General features: G+C 42.9%; 1 protein-coding gene across 3 annotated transcripts in view; it reads left to right on the top strand.

Annotated features, from left to right (window-relative positions):
- The window catches only part of THAP1 (THAP domain containing 1), a 119,283-nt gene extending 103,974 nt beyond the window's left edge, over positions 1–15,309 (top strand). For 2 of the 3 annotated variants that reach the window (XM_085636618.1, XM_085636619.1), the window contains exon 3: positions 969–1,893. In XM_085636618.1, coding sequence (XP_085492744.1) covers positions 969–1,337 — 369 coding nt within the window. In that variant the 3' untranslated portion in view covers positions 1,338–1,893. Of the gene's footprint in view, positions 1–968; positions 1,894–3,772; positions 3,909–9,552; positions 10,017–12,927 lie in introns of those variants that run through there. The other variant, XR_014971896.1, reaches the window with a different exon arrangement.
- The last annotated feature ends 1,017 nt before the right edge of the window (positions 15,310–16,326 follow it).

Here is a 16,326-nt window from a genome sequence, read left to right as displayed (position 1 = left end):
AAGTATTTTGTTAAGTTATACAGCATTTAAGCTTAGTTATATCTGTCACCGAGGTATTTCAAAATTTTGGTACACGGCTTTAAACATATGTAAAAAAATAAATGTATTTCCCTACCTATTAGCATTTTATTAAAGTGGTAATAGGTAGAGACCTACTGCTTACCTATATCGAAGGCCATAATACTGAACACAGTCAAAGTGTAGGAAAAACAACAAGGCTGCCTTTTCATTTTCTAAATACTGCTATTGCACAATTATATACTGGCTTGTTATAGCCATGTACCAGGGTACACTGCAAAGTTACCACGGTATACCATGTCCCAACATATATCTAAGGTCTAGCTGTTTTATTAGATGGCGGTACCCTTGCATCATGCATGGTGTTGCATGGCCAATGCAATACTTAAATCAGATTTACAAAACAACTCAAGGCCACAATGCATGGCCCTGCATTGATTGGTAAATCTGGATAAATGCAAGGCAGTGCAATTTGCTGTTTTGCCTTACTCTGCACACCATAATGTACATTGATGCTAAATTTCACATACATCCGTACACCATGCCAGTGTACTCCACTGTACTCTATTCCACTCTACGCTATTCCATTCTATGCCTCTCCATTGTACAAGATTCCACTCTATGCAACTCCACTGTACACGTTACCCTCTACGTACCTCAAACTCTATGGCATTCCACTGTACGCCACTCCACTGTATGCTACTCCACTGTATGCTACTCCACTATACGCTATTCCACTATGCCATTCCTCTCTACGCCATTCTCTCATATTCAAGCTCTGATCAGAAGAAATGCTCAAAATTCAGAAAAAGCTCTGGTCAAACATCAATCCAGTATGTTAAACCTGAGCATGACTCTAACATTTGTCATATGAATAAGAATTTCAAATGCTTGTTAACGCCTGTTGACCCCAAGTTCAGTGATAGTACAAATGTGTTGGTCTCTTCCAGAATGAAGACCAAATAGAGCAAAAAGAACTGCGTCCTCCACCGCCTCCACCATTTCCTCCTGATCCCATGGTGAATGCTTCTATAACATTATTGATGTCTCCAACAAATGCTCCTGACCACCTTGCCATTTCCTGTGACCACAACTACACTGTAGAGGATACTGTGCATCAGAGGAAAAGAATTCAGCAGCTCGAGGAGCAAGTGGACAAACTCAAGAAAAAGCTCAAGCTCGCTCAGCAGAAATGCAGACGTCAGGAACGGCAATTAGAAAAACTACGAGAAATTAAGACTCACACGGAAAAGGGCCCGTACCCAATGGGAAGTTTTCTAATTCTGCCTAACTGCTATGATGTAGAAGAGCCTGCGTAAGAAGACATACAAGACTGAGAAAAAAATCTTTGTGCGAGTGGCTTCTTTAGACTCTCTGGATGTCTAATTTGAATAAGTACTTGGTTGTACTCAATGCCTAGAAAACTATTGAAGCTATGTAGAAATATTGCCTAAAACTCTACTATAGTCTTGTTTTGAGTGAGGATGCCCATAATTGCTGTTGTTTTAAATGAGAACAATACGACAAGTCACTGTCCCACAGATGGTAAACAAAGTTCTATCTTTGCAACAGCACTGTTTGTGATTGGACAAGGAAATATGTTTCTTAGCAGTATTGTTTTCTTGTGTGACTAGGAAGTGGCTGAAGGACATGTTACTTGGGGCACGTTTACAAGTGATTCATAAGATGTGTAGAACATACTGAGAAGGTGGAGTGTTCAGCGTCTGATGTACTGGGACTCGACCAAAAATCTCCCACTGTGTGGATGTCCAATCAAATTTCTTACCCACATGTGTCTGTCGGCAGGATTTGGTTATTTTTTTTAAAGTAAGGGGGCACCTGTAAAGTACATTGAATATTAAAAAAACACCCTAACCTGCTGTCTTTGGCGTCTAATCGGTGCTTAAAGATAAGTCCATGCTATTTAAGTTTTGCACAATCCTCCTACTTAGATCCTTTTTTATCTTTATGTATTTGCTTTTTGTATGAGGACTGTCAAATCCAAGATGTCCTGAAATTCTATCCTGGACATTGGATGTAGAGTAACTTGCTTAAAATTGAGTCTTTCTGGTTTAACACCAGACAGCTGACCTGGTACTCTCACAAGTCAAAATCACCAGTTTGTCATGTTTGTATGTTTCTTTGCAAGGTGCTATTAAACTTGTGTGCCTATAAAGCAGGCAGATGTAAAGGTTACTCATTCAGCTTAGCTTAACGTGAGACAAACCAGCATCAGTCTATAAATGCATGTGCAAACAACGCTTAAGATAAAAAAAAAATTAAAACGGTTTACATCGACTCTATTAACTTGTGTAGTAATAAGTAATGCCATGATGGAGATTAAATGAATGAATGAATGATTGGCTTTTATATAGTGCACGGCTACTCAGTGAGTGTACAGGGGCTTGTACTGCTCAGATACATGTCAAATGGTAATTTACAATTGTGCCTTTCATTAGAAATTAAATGTTAAAATGAGATACTGTTATCTAATTATATGTAATGATATATAGCTTTTTGAGTGTTCTCTCATCATAAATGGTGCTCTAAGATAAGCATTATAGCAGTAATAGGATGGTAAAGACAACTTAGGCTGGGAAGATACAAACCTTTAATTGATTTTTCAATGTTAAATAACTGGTTTCTGATCTTGGGATCGCTCCAGAGTGCGGGTTGTTGAACAGAAAAAGCTGTGCCTGTGTGTAACACCTTAAGACTACAAGAAGGGCGGCTGATCTAAATTGATTTGCAAACACTAGAAATTGATGTTTTACCTCTAAATCCTACAGGCAGACATCAGACATGCTTGCTAAGGTATTCATGTATAATGAGCTAGAATCAGTCACTGTTTGCAATCACAATTCTTTATCTATAGATATTATGTGGTCATGAGGAAGGTGATTAGTTTCTATTATCTACAGTCTGGTAGGACGATGTGCTCTAGCAGTGCCCGCTTATTATCAGTCCCCCTTTTTACTAAAACACGTAGAGGGGGCTCCTCCTTCATGGTCCTGGCTGCCAAGTTGTGAATCCAGATGCCTGTCCATCTGAGATCCATCACAGTTGAAGTAACTTTTAAAAAATCCTTGAAAACCTAGTTATTCAAACTTTAATAAAATGTCTTGCACCTCACTGGTCGTCCAACCTATTCTTTTATGCCAAGCACCAGTACACTCACTGAGTAGCCGTGCACTATATAAAAGCCAATCATTCATTCATTCATTTAATCTGTATCATGGCATTACTTATTACTACACAAGTTATTTTCACTTAAGCGTTGTTTGTACGTGCATTTATAGACTGATGCTTGTGTGTCTCACGTTTAGCTAAGCTGAATGAATAACCTTTACATCTGCCTGCTTTATAGGCACAAAAGTTTAATAGCATCTTGCAAAGAAACATACAAACATGACATACTGGTGATTTTGACTCATGAGTGTACCAGGTCAGCTGTCTGGTGTTTTGAATAGCTATCTATATGAGTTAGATCCCAAAGTATCTCCTAAGTTTTTTCAAAAGTATATATTTCTCTTACAAGTCAGACTTGATGGACTTGTTCATTGTTTTGCTTCCAAAAATTAATTGATTTCTCTATATGTCAAAAAGATGTAAATGAGCCCTTTGCGAATCTAACCTCATACAAAACTGAACATAAATCAGCCTTATTATCTCTTATTTTGTACAAATAGAAAAAAGGTTATAGCAGGATTAAGTGTCTCTTATCTAGGATTATGTTCTTTATATCTCCATGTAGGGATCGAGGCTCCCTCAGCTGCTCTCATGTGGCCAGCTGGTGACTCCGGGTGCTCTGTCGGCAGGCCCATCTTGGACAAGACTTTACTCACCCAAATGTTTTGAAAATCTTAAGGGAAGCCAAAGACAACTTCTAGGTATATATACCTCTCCTGCTCCGTTTCTTTATCCTTTACTGCTGTGCGCTTCTCTGCCTGCAACCCTCCTTATCTAAGAGTGGTGCACCGATGAGAGAGTAGACAAGATGAAAAAGTCACTATGTCTCATAGTGCTGGTATCCACTTTTGGATAGTGTTCTGGGACTCTCCGCAAGATCAGGAGAGCTGCGGTTATGCCTCAGGTTAGTTGTATGATGGGTATTTGCAGGAATGATGAGTGGGTGACAGAGGGAGACCCTGCAATATCTGTGGGCAAACTGCTGGCCATCTACCACGCAACTCCCTTTGCAAAGCTAATAAACAGCCAACTTCATTCCTTTGTGAACACTATCCACTGGGACCTGCAATACCATGCCCATCCTACCCCATAACAGTCAGAAGTTTGGGGGACAGTCATTTGACTTATCATCACGATATGATGACATTGATCATAACAGACACTTCAAACTCTGTGTCAATGTCTAGCTGCCCACAATAGAAGGTCCATTTCCCTAGTTCTCCATTTATTCTATGGCCAGACATACTGCTGTGTTGTGCCGTGGGGAAGCGCAGGACCCTTGGCACTTGCTGTGTCCTTGCAGCCCTAAGGGGACCCTGAGCTCCATACCCTGGCCTCGTTTCTTGAGCTACTCTGATTGTCAAAAGACTTCACTACTTTTTGGATGCACTTTACAGCCATGTCCTCTGCAAAGCTGTTAAGACAGTTGCTCTTTACAGAGGCTGTAAATTGTGGCCATCTGTATGACCCCGGCATCATCTGGAATTACTTTGGAGGCCCCAAGGAGGGAGATTATGGTTATTGGGTACAAAGGTGGCACAATGAATGAAAACCTAGCAGCACTGATGACTGAAGTCAAATCAGCTAGATAAGACATCCCCAGAAAAGCATTTAGATGGCTGGAAAACTGCATGAACACCAGCCCAGATTTAGGACAAGAAAGCTGGCACCTATGCAAGAAACTCACCAATTTGGAAAACATACCATGAAACAGTTTGAATATCTGTGGCGTACTTGGGAAATCTGAAAAAGATGTGCATGTCATCTGGTGACACCTCTCTGAAATTTTGGGCACCAATTTCTCACTGATACTTGATTTTTAAATAACTAACAGAATAAAACCCAGGAATCCAACCAAAAGGTTCATCCACAAGGCCAATTATAGCCTGCTTCCTGAGAAAGCACACCAGGTGATTCAAGAAAGTTGTTTTTTTTTACCAACTTTTATTGATTTTTAGGTCATAATAAGCAGATTATGCTGTATAATCGAGTGAGGATGTTTTTACATGGCGCTCGATGCATTAGATATCACACTGACTTGAGTACATGGTTCAGTGTGAAATAATATTGGTGTCAAACAAACTAAAGTAAGTAGCAGATCACAATAGCAGTGTGAATATTGACAATGTCCGCATACATTATAGCTTGCAACCCATTCATGGGGTGCATCCCACAATATCAAGCATATAAACTTAATTAGAATCCAACGTACACCATCTTATAGCCCCAGAGCCCACGCTCCCCCCCGTACACACGAGAAGTAGGAACAACAGTCCACCAACCCATCAGGCATAATGGCATAATAACGCCTCACTAGATTCACCAGACTCTGCTAAGGTCACAAGGTGGTGTTCAGGACACCCCAGGTTCTAATAACCATTATCCATCCAAGGAAACATCTTGTATTTCTTGCAACTCTTGCAAACTATTCTCCACAATAGGGACACTGCAAAGGCCTCTAGCCTCTTCCCTCTGCAGCCAACCACCTCAGCCTGACCCAGGGCATCGCTATGGCATAACAAGTGGTCAGCATTGCCAAATCCATGAATCTGCTGGTCACTTTTTGGGTCGTTTTATGCCTATTTAACCACAGTAATGCACTTTCCAGAGTGTGAAGGTCTGTATGATCTGTCAGTGTAGTTAGTATATTTCTCACTTCAGTCCACAGAGTCGCAATGGCTAGGCACAACCAGAACATATGCATCATATCTGTGTTGCACGCATGACAGCTAGGGCAAAGGGAGGCGGAGCCAAATATTTTATGTAAGGCCACAGGAGTTTCTTATGCCCTATGCAGTATATTATATTGTATGTACTGAAATTTGGCATTTCTGTACACCTTACGTTGATCGTGAATGATTCGCTCCCATTCCTGAAGTGTCAGATTATGTCCTATATCAGTCTACTAGAGTCAGCGCGTGTAAAACAAGGGGTCGCTAGTCGTGTGAGCCAAGGCTTTCACAAACCAGGTTATGAGTTTGTGGCCTTTCCCCATAATGTGTAGGGTGTGAATCAGTGGGTGTTGTTTCGGTTCAGTGTCTGTTACATTCCACAGACGACCCAACTCTACCACCAGCATGCCCCGTAGGCAACTCATATTCCTCCTATAATTGCCCATACGGTATTAGTGCCCCGTCTCTAAACAGGTCTTCTACTGAGGTCAACCCAGCCTCTCTACATACCGCCAAACCTTCCCTACCTGTGTGTGTGTGTGTGAAGTGGCGCCATGAGGTTCAGGCCAATAGCCAAATAATATGAAGTCATGTCTGGTATACATAAGCCTCTCTTATAGCTTTGGCAGGCTATGCTCACCAGACTATTCACCTCACAAGGGGTCTCCGCTCCAGAAATTAGTGGTGTCCCCACCATTTCCTGCTCCATGAGTGTCAGCAAGCCGCCCATCTCACCCAGCTGCCTCTCAGCTGATCATCTCGCAGGCTACTGCAGCTGTGCAGCTAAATAATAATGTTCAAAATTTGGTACTTTTAGACCTCCCTTCTCCATTAGCAACTGCAGACTGCCACTCATTTCCTGCCCCAGTTCCAAATAAACCTCCCCCCCCCCCCCCCCCCCTCTCAATATGGCATGTAGTGCCGTGAAGGTGGATTGGGGTACCGGCACAGGTACATTTTGGAAAAAGTATAGAAGACGGGGGAGCATTATCATTTCAGAAAGAGATATTTGCCCTTGGACCGTAAGCGGGAGAGTACTCCAGAAGGCCATCTGTAGGTGCAGGGAGGATATGGTCCTAGTCAAATTCCCGTCAATGAGATCCTGTGTATTGTGGTAGATGCGGATCCCCAGATAACAGAAAATGTGAGGTTCCCACCTCACCACTTGGTCTCTTACCATAACCTCCTGCGTATGGCAATTCGCACACTGAGGGAATGCGTAAGATATTGTCCAGTGGACTTCCAATCCTGACACCTGCCGAAATCCCTCCAGTATCCCTGCAATCATGGGGATCTCCATGTGAATGTCTCGTTTATAAAGAAGCACATCATCTGCATATATTGACACTATATCTATGCCATCGTCCAACGAGATACCTCAGGTGCCACCCTCCTGACTGAACTACTGGGCCAATGGCTTCATTTCTAGGGCAGAGAGGAATAGGAAGAGGGGACAGCCCTGTCGAGTGCCCCCACCAAGAAAGAGAGCGACATGTAGTGACCTATTTTTACCTGGACAATGGGCGTTGTTTAGAAGAGCCATATGAATCTCAGCAATTGCCCTGCAATACCCATTTTAGATAAGGTAGCAAAAACGTAGCCCCACTCGACGGTGTCAAACACCTTTTCTAAATCAAACACCAAACCGGTGACATATGGCCACTGCACTGGGGCCAACTCCATCACCCTGTGCAGCCTCTTGATTTTAAGTATTGGGATCTATCTGGATTGAAACTGCTTTGGTCAGCATGTACCAGCAGCCGGAGCGCCACCACCTTGCTGATGATTTTGTAGTCTATTCCCAACATTGACAATGGGCGGTGAGATGTCAGTTTTATCGGGTCTCTGTGAGGCTGAACTAGGGATACGAGTAGGGTTGCCTGCATAGACGGCGGCCGGTTCCCTTCGCTCAAGGCGGCCTGATATACTTCCATCAAGCTAGAGGCCAAGAATGGCTCATAAGCCTTATAAATCTGAGCAGGAAATCCATCCAATCCCAGAGTTTGGATCATGGGTGTTCACTTTATTACGCCACATATCCCCTGCACTGCCAAAGGGGTATGCAAGAATGGGCACTTTACCCTTAAGATGCATGCTATACATGTATTTGCAGACTTCTCTCTTTGAAACTGGCACGAAGCGGAAGTCTTCCTGGCTCTCTGATTACAGCTACATACTTTGGACATTAGTTACTGGCTCATGGACCCCGCTACAAGAGTGCTGATCACAATGCTATGCAAGTCCTCAGCCTTCTAAGAACTTTACGACTTAAATATTTCTTGACACTCTGGAATTCACTTGTATGGAGATATCCCCATTGCAAGCTCTAGCCTGCCAGGAACTTCCATCAATTGACCACAAGATGTGACATTGCTGTACCCATAACAATAAACCACCACAATAAACTCTGATATGGACGATCTGAACTGGGATGTCCAAGTTTTAGTGAGGAGCAGGGACAAATCCAAGCCACTGCTCAAAATGCAGAAGAGCAGCTGCTTGGCTCCTTCACATGGCTTCTTAGGACAAAGTGCTTTATTAGGGTGCCTGTATACTGCCAAGTTGTTTCCTATACCTGTAGGCAACCCCTGACCCATTTATCCCTCTGGAGTCCGGGCTGGCTGATGTTTTAGTACACTTTGAGCTTGTCATCAGTGCCTGAGCCCATATTTGATGCTACCCATGGCTAAACGTTTTCTATCCATACCACACTTGCTTTGTTCATTATCTCTGGTACCACCCTCCCACTCTTCTCCGCCTCCTTCATACTCCCATTGACCCCTCAGAAGCAACGCATACTTGTACACTGGGCAAAGACATCACACCCACTCGCTAATGTCATGGCCTCTTAAGCCTCAGGTGAGAAGCTGCCACTGTACCCTTGCCTTCTCGTTGTCAAGGTCCTATACTGGCCAACATCTCTTGGGTCCTGGTGCTCGCCCACCATTTAAAGTTACACTGATAGTTCAGTTATCTTTTTCCTCATTCCTCTTTCCCCTTCTCCATCTGCACACAGTCCTATCCTCATTATGGCACCAACAGGCACTACCTTGTGCCTCTCTGTATCCTCTCTGTTAATGTCAGTGGCAAAGGTTGCTATACAAAAAGAAGAACATCCTTTTACTCCTCTCTCGCAACCATTGCAAACTTTGCATTGTTACAGGGCACCCACCTCCCCCAAATAGAGTCCGTTGAACTGTGACACAACTGGGTAAGTAAAGTGGTATATATTACCCACATGGTGCTTCCACTGACTCTGGTGGGATTGGGCCAACAGTTCCAGCAAGTGTGCGGTGATTACGTTACTGAGGATTTCCCTGCCTTGTAGGGTTACAAAAACATGGACGAACCCAGAGGGTAACTATGTGCTTGCCAAAATCTCTCTGCAAGATATAAATCTATTACAATTAGTTCCATTTATGCCCCCAAATTATCCTGAACATGTTTCCTATCCACAATTTCCAAGATACAGAATTTATATTCACATGCAGTCTCATCAGGGTGACTGGAAGTTGCCACCACAATCCTAGACAGAAAAGGCCTTGCTGATCTATCAAATATGATGTAATAAGAAACCATTGTCTGGTAGACATTTGAGCATCCCTGCAACCGCTTGACAAAGATTTTACTTACTGTGGTACAAACTCACCAACAGGCTATTTTCTTGTTACAGGCAGCCTGCTGTTGAATGTCTCTGATGCAGAATCCTGGAGGGGGTGCTTTCAGATCCACATCAGTGCCTCCCACCCCTGGCCTCGGTCTTGTTATTTGGATGCACAAGCAGTCTTTAATTTGGAAAAGAGTGCCGCTGTTCAAAGGTTTGCCCAGAAGCTTGTGGCGGTGCAATTAAATGTCGGCGCCCAGGATACCAAGGCTGGTAGTCTTAAATCAACCTCATGCTTTACTGTTCTTGATCGTGGCTGAGTGCGCTAGACTGGCCCACTGCTGGGTAATCTCCTCCACCTTCCTTCTTTAGGTTGCTATTTTGTATCTTTTACACAGGCTAATCACTTGTGCAGGGTCTCTGGGGCTAGCAAATCAAGCCTTCTGAAGTGCTCGGATAGAAGCTGAGCGCTCTTGGTCAAACCATCTTGGAGTGGAGCAAACATCAGATTTTTTTTTCACCACATTTGAGAGGTGGGTTTTAATATTTGAGTTGAGAGCTACTAATGAACTTACTATCTGTGTGTTCCCACTAAAACTCATGTCGGAAAGGCAGCTCAAAATTAATATAAGACTCCTCTGGATGATTTCTGTTGGTGTACGTGAGTGGTCAGAAAGTTTCCAGCTAACCCTTGTGTTTTCAGTGAATACCTGTATATTGCAGAATTTTGGTTGACATCTGGGAACCACTCTATATGGCATAAGTAAATCAATTACAATGGGATTGTGATCTCCAAAATCTGCTTGTACAATAGCCCCTGACGCCTCCCAGCCAGATAGGATGTATGAAACAAAAATATAATTGATGATAGAGTGGCAATTCTTGCCTCTGAAAGTTGACATGCCAGCTTCACCCCTGACTGCCACCTCGAGTGTGTTGCATAGATCCAGGGATACCAACTCCAGTTCTTTACCCCTCTGATCGGGCCCATCAGAGAACGGTATATGGTTGCCAAGCATAGGCTGCTTTAATTTAGCATTGAAACCTCCTGCTAGGCACAAATATACCTGATGCCTTTCACTCGTTGCTGACTCCACAAGCGACTCAGAATTATCTCTGATTAACGTTGTTTGTAAAGTCATTGTTATAAAAGTTGACAAAATAAATTGTAGGATTTCCATTATAGAGTACAGCCTACAGTTTAGTTCCACTAGTATATATTAATTCAGTGTTACCTCCTAGAGAGAGGCTATAATTTCTTCCAGTGGCATGGCTTCTATCATAATGTCAGACACGGGTGATCCCACTTCTGACACCACTTGTGGTAAGTAAAGGATCCAGGGACAAGGCTATATGCGTTCCCAGTTTTCTTTATTGAGACCAGGCACGTAAATTATTGGTTTGGCACCAATTAAGGGACAAATGAAGCAGTTCCCAGTAAAAGCTAGTAGCTCTCAGGCCTTCCCATGCTTCCAGGTCTTCCAGCCTGGTATAGGTAACTTCTTCTTCACTCTGTACGACCAGTCAGCAAGCTGAATCCTTCAAAGAAAAACCCAAAGCATCATGTTAACATGCATGCTCTTTTTAAAAACAGTACTAAGGGCTAATACCACCAGGTTTGTGATGTGACTCTATTATTGCGCACAACACTCCCCTGTGAGCTCTTTCACACCCTGCTGGGTACATGCAAAATCCTTGCGGGGTTTAGGACACCTTCCAACTGACTCGCCACCTCCACCATTGAGAGTGTGATGCTCCCGACACTTGCCTCTGGCCACGACCCATCTACTGGGACGTGGATGTAATGCCCGTGGTGTCCTTGCCCCTTTCCTGGCTGCCAGACTTAACCGCGTTGCTCTGGGCTCTCTGGCCTGCTCTGCTTCCCAGCTCCCTCTCACTCAAGAAGCTGACCGCTTTACCCTCCTTGCTGCTCCCGCCGATGTCCTCTGCTTCCCCAGTGAAGTCGACCACTTCACTCGTCCCTCTCCTTCCATTGGCATCCTTCACTTTGCGGTCCTCACTGCATTCGCCGATGTCCTCCTTCCTGCTTTCATGTCACTCCTCCTCGGGGTCCAAGCTGCATTTGCCGGAGTCCTCCTCCTTCCTACTCTCGTGTTGGTCCTTCCCCTTGCCATGTCCTTCCCACTTCGCTACTTCAATTCAAGTTCTTCCTAGCTCCGCCCCGGGGAGACTAGCCTGTTGGACGCCGCAGCACCAAAGCTAGTTATGTCGACCATGTTTTATTCTCGACATAAGCCCTGTTCTTCCTTACACCTTTCTCTCATGCTCCATTCTCAATTTAGGATGCAAATTTGACAGTCTGCATTCTTCAACAGCCTTAATCTGTTCCTATCTTCTTCTCATCTTTCCAAACTCTCACAATATCACTAGCTTTTCATTATATTCCGTAACAATTTACTTAAAATATATATATACAATCATTTAGTATGGCTAGTATTACTATTAACTTGTATTCAGGAATTTCCCATATTTGAAACCATTCTTTGCATCTTTGGAGACACGCAGATGATGTGATAAAAATTCATGTTTATTAAAAATACCAACAAACACATTACAAGCTAGACCATAAGACATAGGAAGCTGTAGATATGTAGTTCCTTCACTTGCAGAATTAAGGAGAAAATTGCACACAAAGCAGTCCTTGACGCCCCTAATAAACAGATATTCACTCAACATTTTAGTATAAACATTATCATGAAATCCAAAAACTTAGCTTTCCCTATGTGTCAATGTATTAGATTTAGCATCATGTGTATAACTGTAGTTAATTCAACTTCTGTGAAGTCTTAATCCTCCGGAGAAAAGAGGCACAGCAATATGGCAACTAAGATTATTAGTGTTATTCTCAAGTAGATTATGCCAATAATTTTGCAACATTTGCTATATGCCATTTTCTCTTGAGATACAAAAATTAAAAACTTGGAACTCCAAATATCAACAAAAATGTTTCATAGAACAGTAATAGAGTTTTTATTCTTTTCAGTGAAAGTAATAATAAAAATTGCCTTAAAAATGTTGTCTTTCTAGCTCAGTTCATTTTCTCAAACTTTTTTCCTTTTTAGATTCTTATTAAAGGTTAAATTATTCTCTGACCGTCTTTTCAGAGCATTAAAGTTAGTTCTTCTGGTTCACTTTCAAATATGTATTGGCACAGTATAGTGCACTGTATATCTCTGTTTCTGACTCTTCTTTTTCAGATACGGATGCTTGATATGTTCGTTCAGGTGTAGCATACTTTCTGTTTGGATTCCTTCTTCTTGCTGGTCTTTTACCAATTAGCAGGTCACTTCCACATTTCTCTGTGTTGATTTCAATTACTTCAGGTTCTTCTTTGATTTGCTAGAGTATTTTGTTCTGTCAGTGTTTTTTTTTCTTACAGGTTCTCTTTAATGTCTTGTTTGTTACATCTTCACTTGTGACTAGTGCTACATCTTCTCCGATCACCGATGGATTTGAACTTTGATCAGCATCATCAGCTTGATTCACAGTGAACTTTTTTCTTCCTCTGAGGCTTCTTGTAACTTGAATTTTCAACTGGAGTTTTTCAGTGGGTGGATCAGAGACTATTTCTTCTTGCTGCCACTCATGACTTTGTAACAGCTTTTCAAAATGACCCTGGTCCTAAAACTGTCCACTGCTACTGGTACCTTCTCCAGGATCTTCACTCTCAATAGCAGCAAGTTCTATAACTTCATTATATTCACTAGTTTAGATGTCAACAATTTTTCCAACCCCCTCTAGATCAATGCTGCAAACTTGACTTTGTGAATCAGTGGTTGTTGTCACTACTTCTTTATCCACTTAGTTTTAACATGAACACACGTTCACCCATGGGCATTTTGGTGCTGAATAACAGATGTTTGTTACCCAACTCACTGGTACACATTTTATCAACCTCAGACAAATGAAAGGCTGAGTGGACCGGCCGGGAATTGAATCTGTGACCATAACATAGGCCCCTATAGTGAAGGTATTAGTCCACTAAGCCACTAGAACGGCTTTTAAGCACTGAGGGGCTGATTACGATATGGCCCGTATCGGAGCCTTTAGGGCCACAATGTAATGGGCCTCTTGGTTTCCTTTCCGACCACCTCATTATGTTGGAGGCGGTTGGAAAGGAAACTGGCCGGTCATTCCGGCTGGCTTCTGACGGACTCGGCAAGTAATCTCAAGGGCAGGTTTTTCTGCACTTGAGATTACAATCACGGTTTCCGATATGGTTTCCATGCCGGTCTGTCTGACATGAAAACCATGTTTGGGAGCTCCCAGCAGGGACCCCTTTAGTGCACAGCCTCAGGTCGGAGGCCGAGTGGCCCTTTTATATTTTATATCAGTACCCTAATATAGGTCCAGGGAACATCGTACACTTTCCCTACATCATCTCCACTTCATATGAACAAGCCTTATAAGGACATAACTCCTAATAAGGACAGAATGCCTTATAGGGACATGTTATGTTATGGGGATTTATATAGCGCGCGATTACCCAAGGGTGTCCTGGCGCTACCCATTATTCCTAAATGAGGGGACAGAAGCTTTCACACTACCTATTAAACAACCAGGTCTTCAAGCTCTTCCTGAAGGCCAGAAGATCGGGGCACATTCTAAGATAGGGCGGAAGGGCGTTCCATGCCTTGGTGGCTCGCAAAATGAAGCTTCTTCCGCCCCAGGAAGCCTTCCTTATCCGTGGTACTATCGCCAACCTGGCTTCCATTGACCGTAACGTCCTTTTAGGATGATACCATTGGATGTTTTGTTTCAGGAACTCCGGGCCCATGCCCTGACGTGCCTTAAACACAATACAAAGGGCTTTAAAACAGACCCGCTTCCTCACAGGAAGCCAGTGCAGTTTGCTAAGTTCTTTGTAAATAGGCGCAAACTTAGCTGTACCTGACAGTAGCCTAGCTGCCGCATTTTGAAGCGTTTGCAGTCTATTCATATGGCATTCCTGTAGGCTCAAATATAGACCATCACAATAATCAATCTTGGCCATCACGAGAGAAGTAACAACTGTACGTTGACTCTCAGGCGGTAAGAAGGGGAGGATCTTTTTGATCATCCTAAGGATAAAAAAGGTTGCCGATGAGATGACATGAAGCCTTATAAGGACTGATGCCTTTTATGGACTAAATCTTTCACCTAGTTCCATGCAGAGGGAGGGTTTTTCCAAATAGATATTGCTAATACATCATCCTTAGCACATATGAATAATTTATGAGAACACTACCCGGGGGTATACTTCACCTCCCCTATCTACGCACAAGGTTTAATCCCTAACGTCATCCTCATGCTGAACAATGGCTAACACACGCACAAGGACTGTATAAATACAGCACCTCTTGCTATCAGTAGGCAGGAGGAAACCGAGACTTCAAGGCTGACACACTGACCAGAGACGCGGAGACTCCTGCATGCAGTCGCTCCAGCTGACAGTGGTCTAAACATCCCTTGCGGGGTGTCCCGCTCGAAATCAGGACGAGGTACCACACTCTAATTGTTCAGGTAATGGGGTTCGACTAAATCCTAGGGGGATTCTTGGCTCTTAGGTTTATTAGCTCTTTTGCACCTACTCACATGCTAGGTACACTTAGGTACATCTAGACCGGCATCTTAGGAGTATGCGCTTTATTTTATAAATGCATTTTATATTCATGTATATGTTCATGACTATTGCAAAATGGTAGAACTGTACTATTACTTTTTATTCACTGTACTGCTGACCCTTTATCTCTGCTACCGTGTAACAGTTGTAGCAGTGCATATATTTTACACTAGAAGAACAACGGTACAATAAATTCTTATTGTAAACATGCTCGACTGTTTCTTCCGTGTATCTCTCTGAGACAAAATGAGCAAGCACGAGTGACTGGGTGAAAAGTAGTATATTGTTTCCACAAGTCTGAGGAACCAGGGTTTGTTGTGTTCTGAGGTTGCCAAAAACTAATCTCTCTGATAAAAGGAGATTCTAGTGGCACTGTGAGCTAGCTAATGCAAAACACGTCTAGCATATGCAGTGGGGGTGCACAGAGTCACCCACAGTGTATGTTGTCCAAAAGCGCAGGTCCTGCATGAGGGTACTATAGGAACTACACTACATGGCGCCACCAACGTTTGGTTTGGTACTTAGTTAACAGTAGAATCTGAGTAGCTCAGTCGTGCTTATTCTCAGAGACCCCTACTCGCAAAAACCAGAGACGTCTGGAGTGAGTGGGCAAAAATACCCCCACAGCTGAGAAGGCGAGATAGCCTATTTATTGACTGTTGGTTAATCAAGCTTGAAGGAATTGTTCTCAAAAGTGTGCATAAAACCTTATCATAATTTCGTTGGACAAGTTAGTCTGTGTTCTATACACAATGGCCAACGAAAATGGAGATTTACCACAGGCACTTAATCAGATGGTGAGGAAGATGCCAATGCAATACAAATTGCAGCCAAAGTAAGACACACTCTGACAGTTAGACTCGTCAAACATGGGTTACCACCCAGAGGAGGTGTAGTAATATTCGTGATAGAGGCACACAAAGATTTCCAAACAGGTATTCTATTCCTGTGTTACATTCCCAGCAGCAAATACTGTAACAAAAACTTTTCATTATTACATACATGAAGGGACTCCAGCGGTCTACACTCCGTTTGAGGAGATTGAGATTCAGCTTACCTACCAGGAACATATTTTCTGGTTTAATGACGTCCTACCCCACATTAGAACAAGAGCAAGACTTGGTCCTTTAGAAAGACCAGAAGCAACATGGCAGACATTATCGACCTATGCACCACATCCTGACATTGACACAATGCCACGTGATGAACTGTTTGTTCAA

The sequence above is a fragment of the Triturus cristatus genome, chromosome 2_1 (assembly GCF_964204655.1).
Source record: "Triturus cristatus chromosome 2_1, aTriCri1.1, whole genome shotgun sequence".
NCBI lineage: Eukaryota > Metazoa > Chordata > Amphibia > Caudata > Salamandridae > Triturus > Triturus cristatus.
This window is presented reverse-complemented; position numbering and strand designations above follow the sequence as displayed.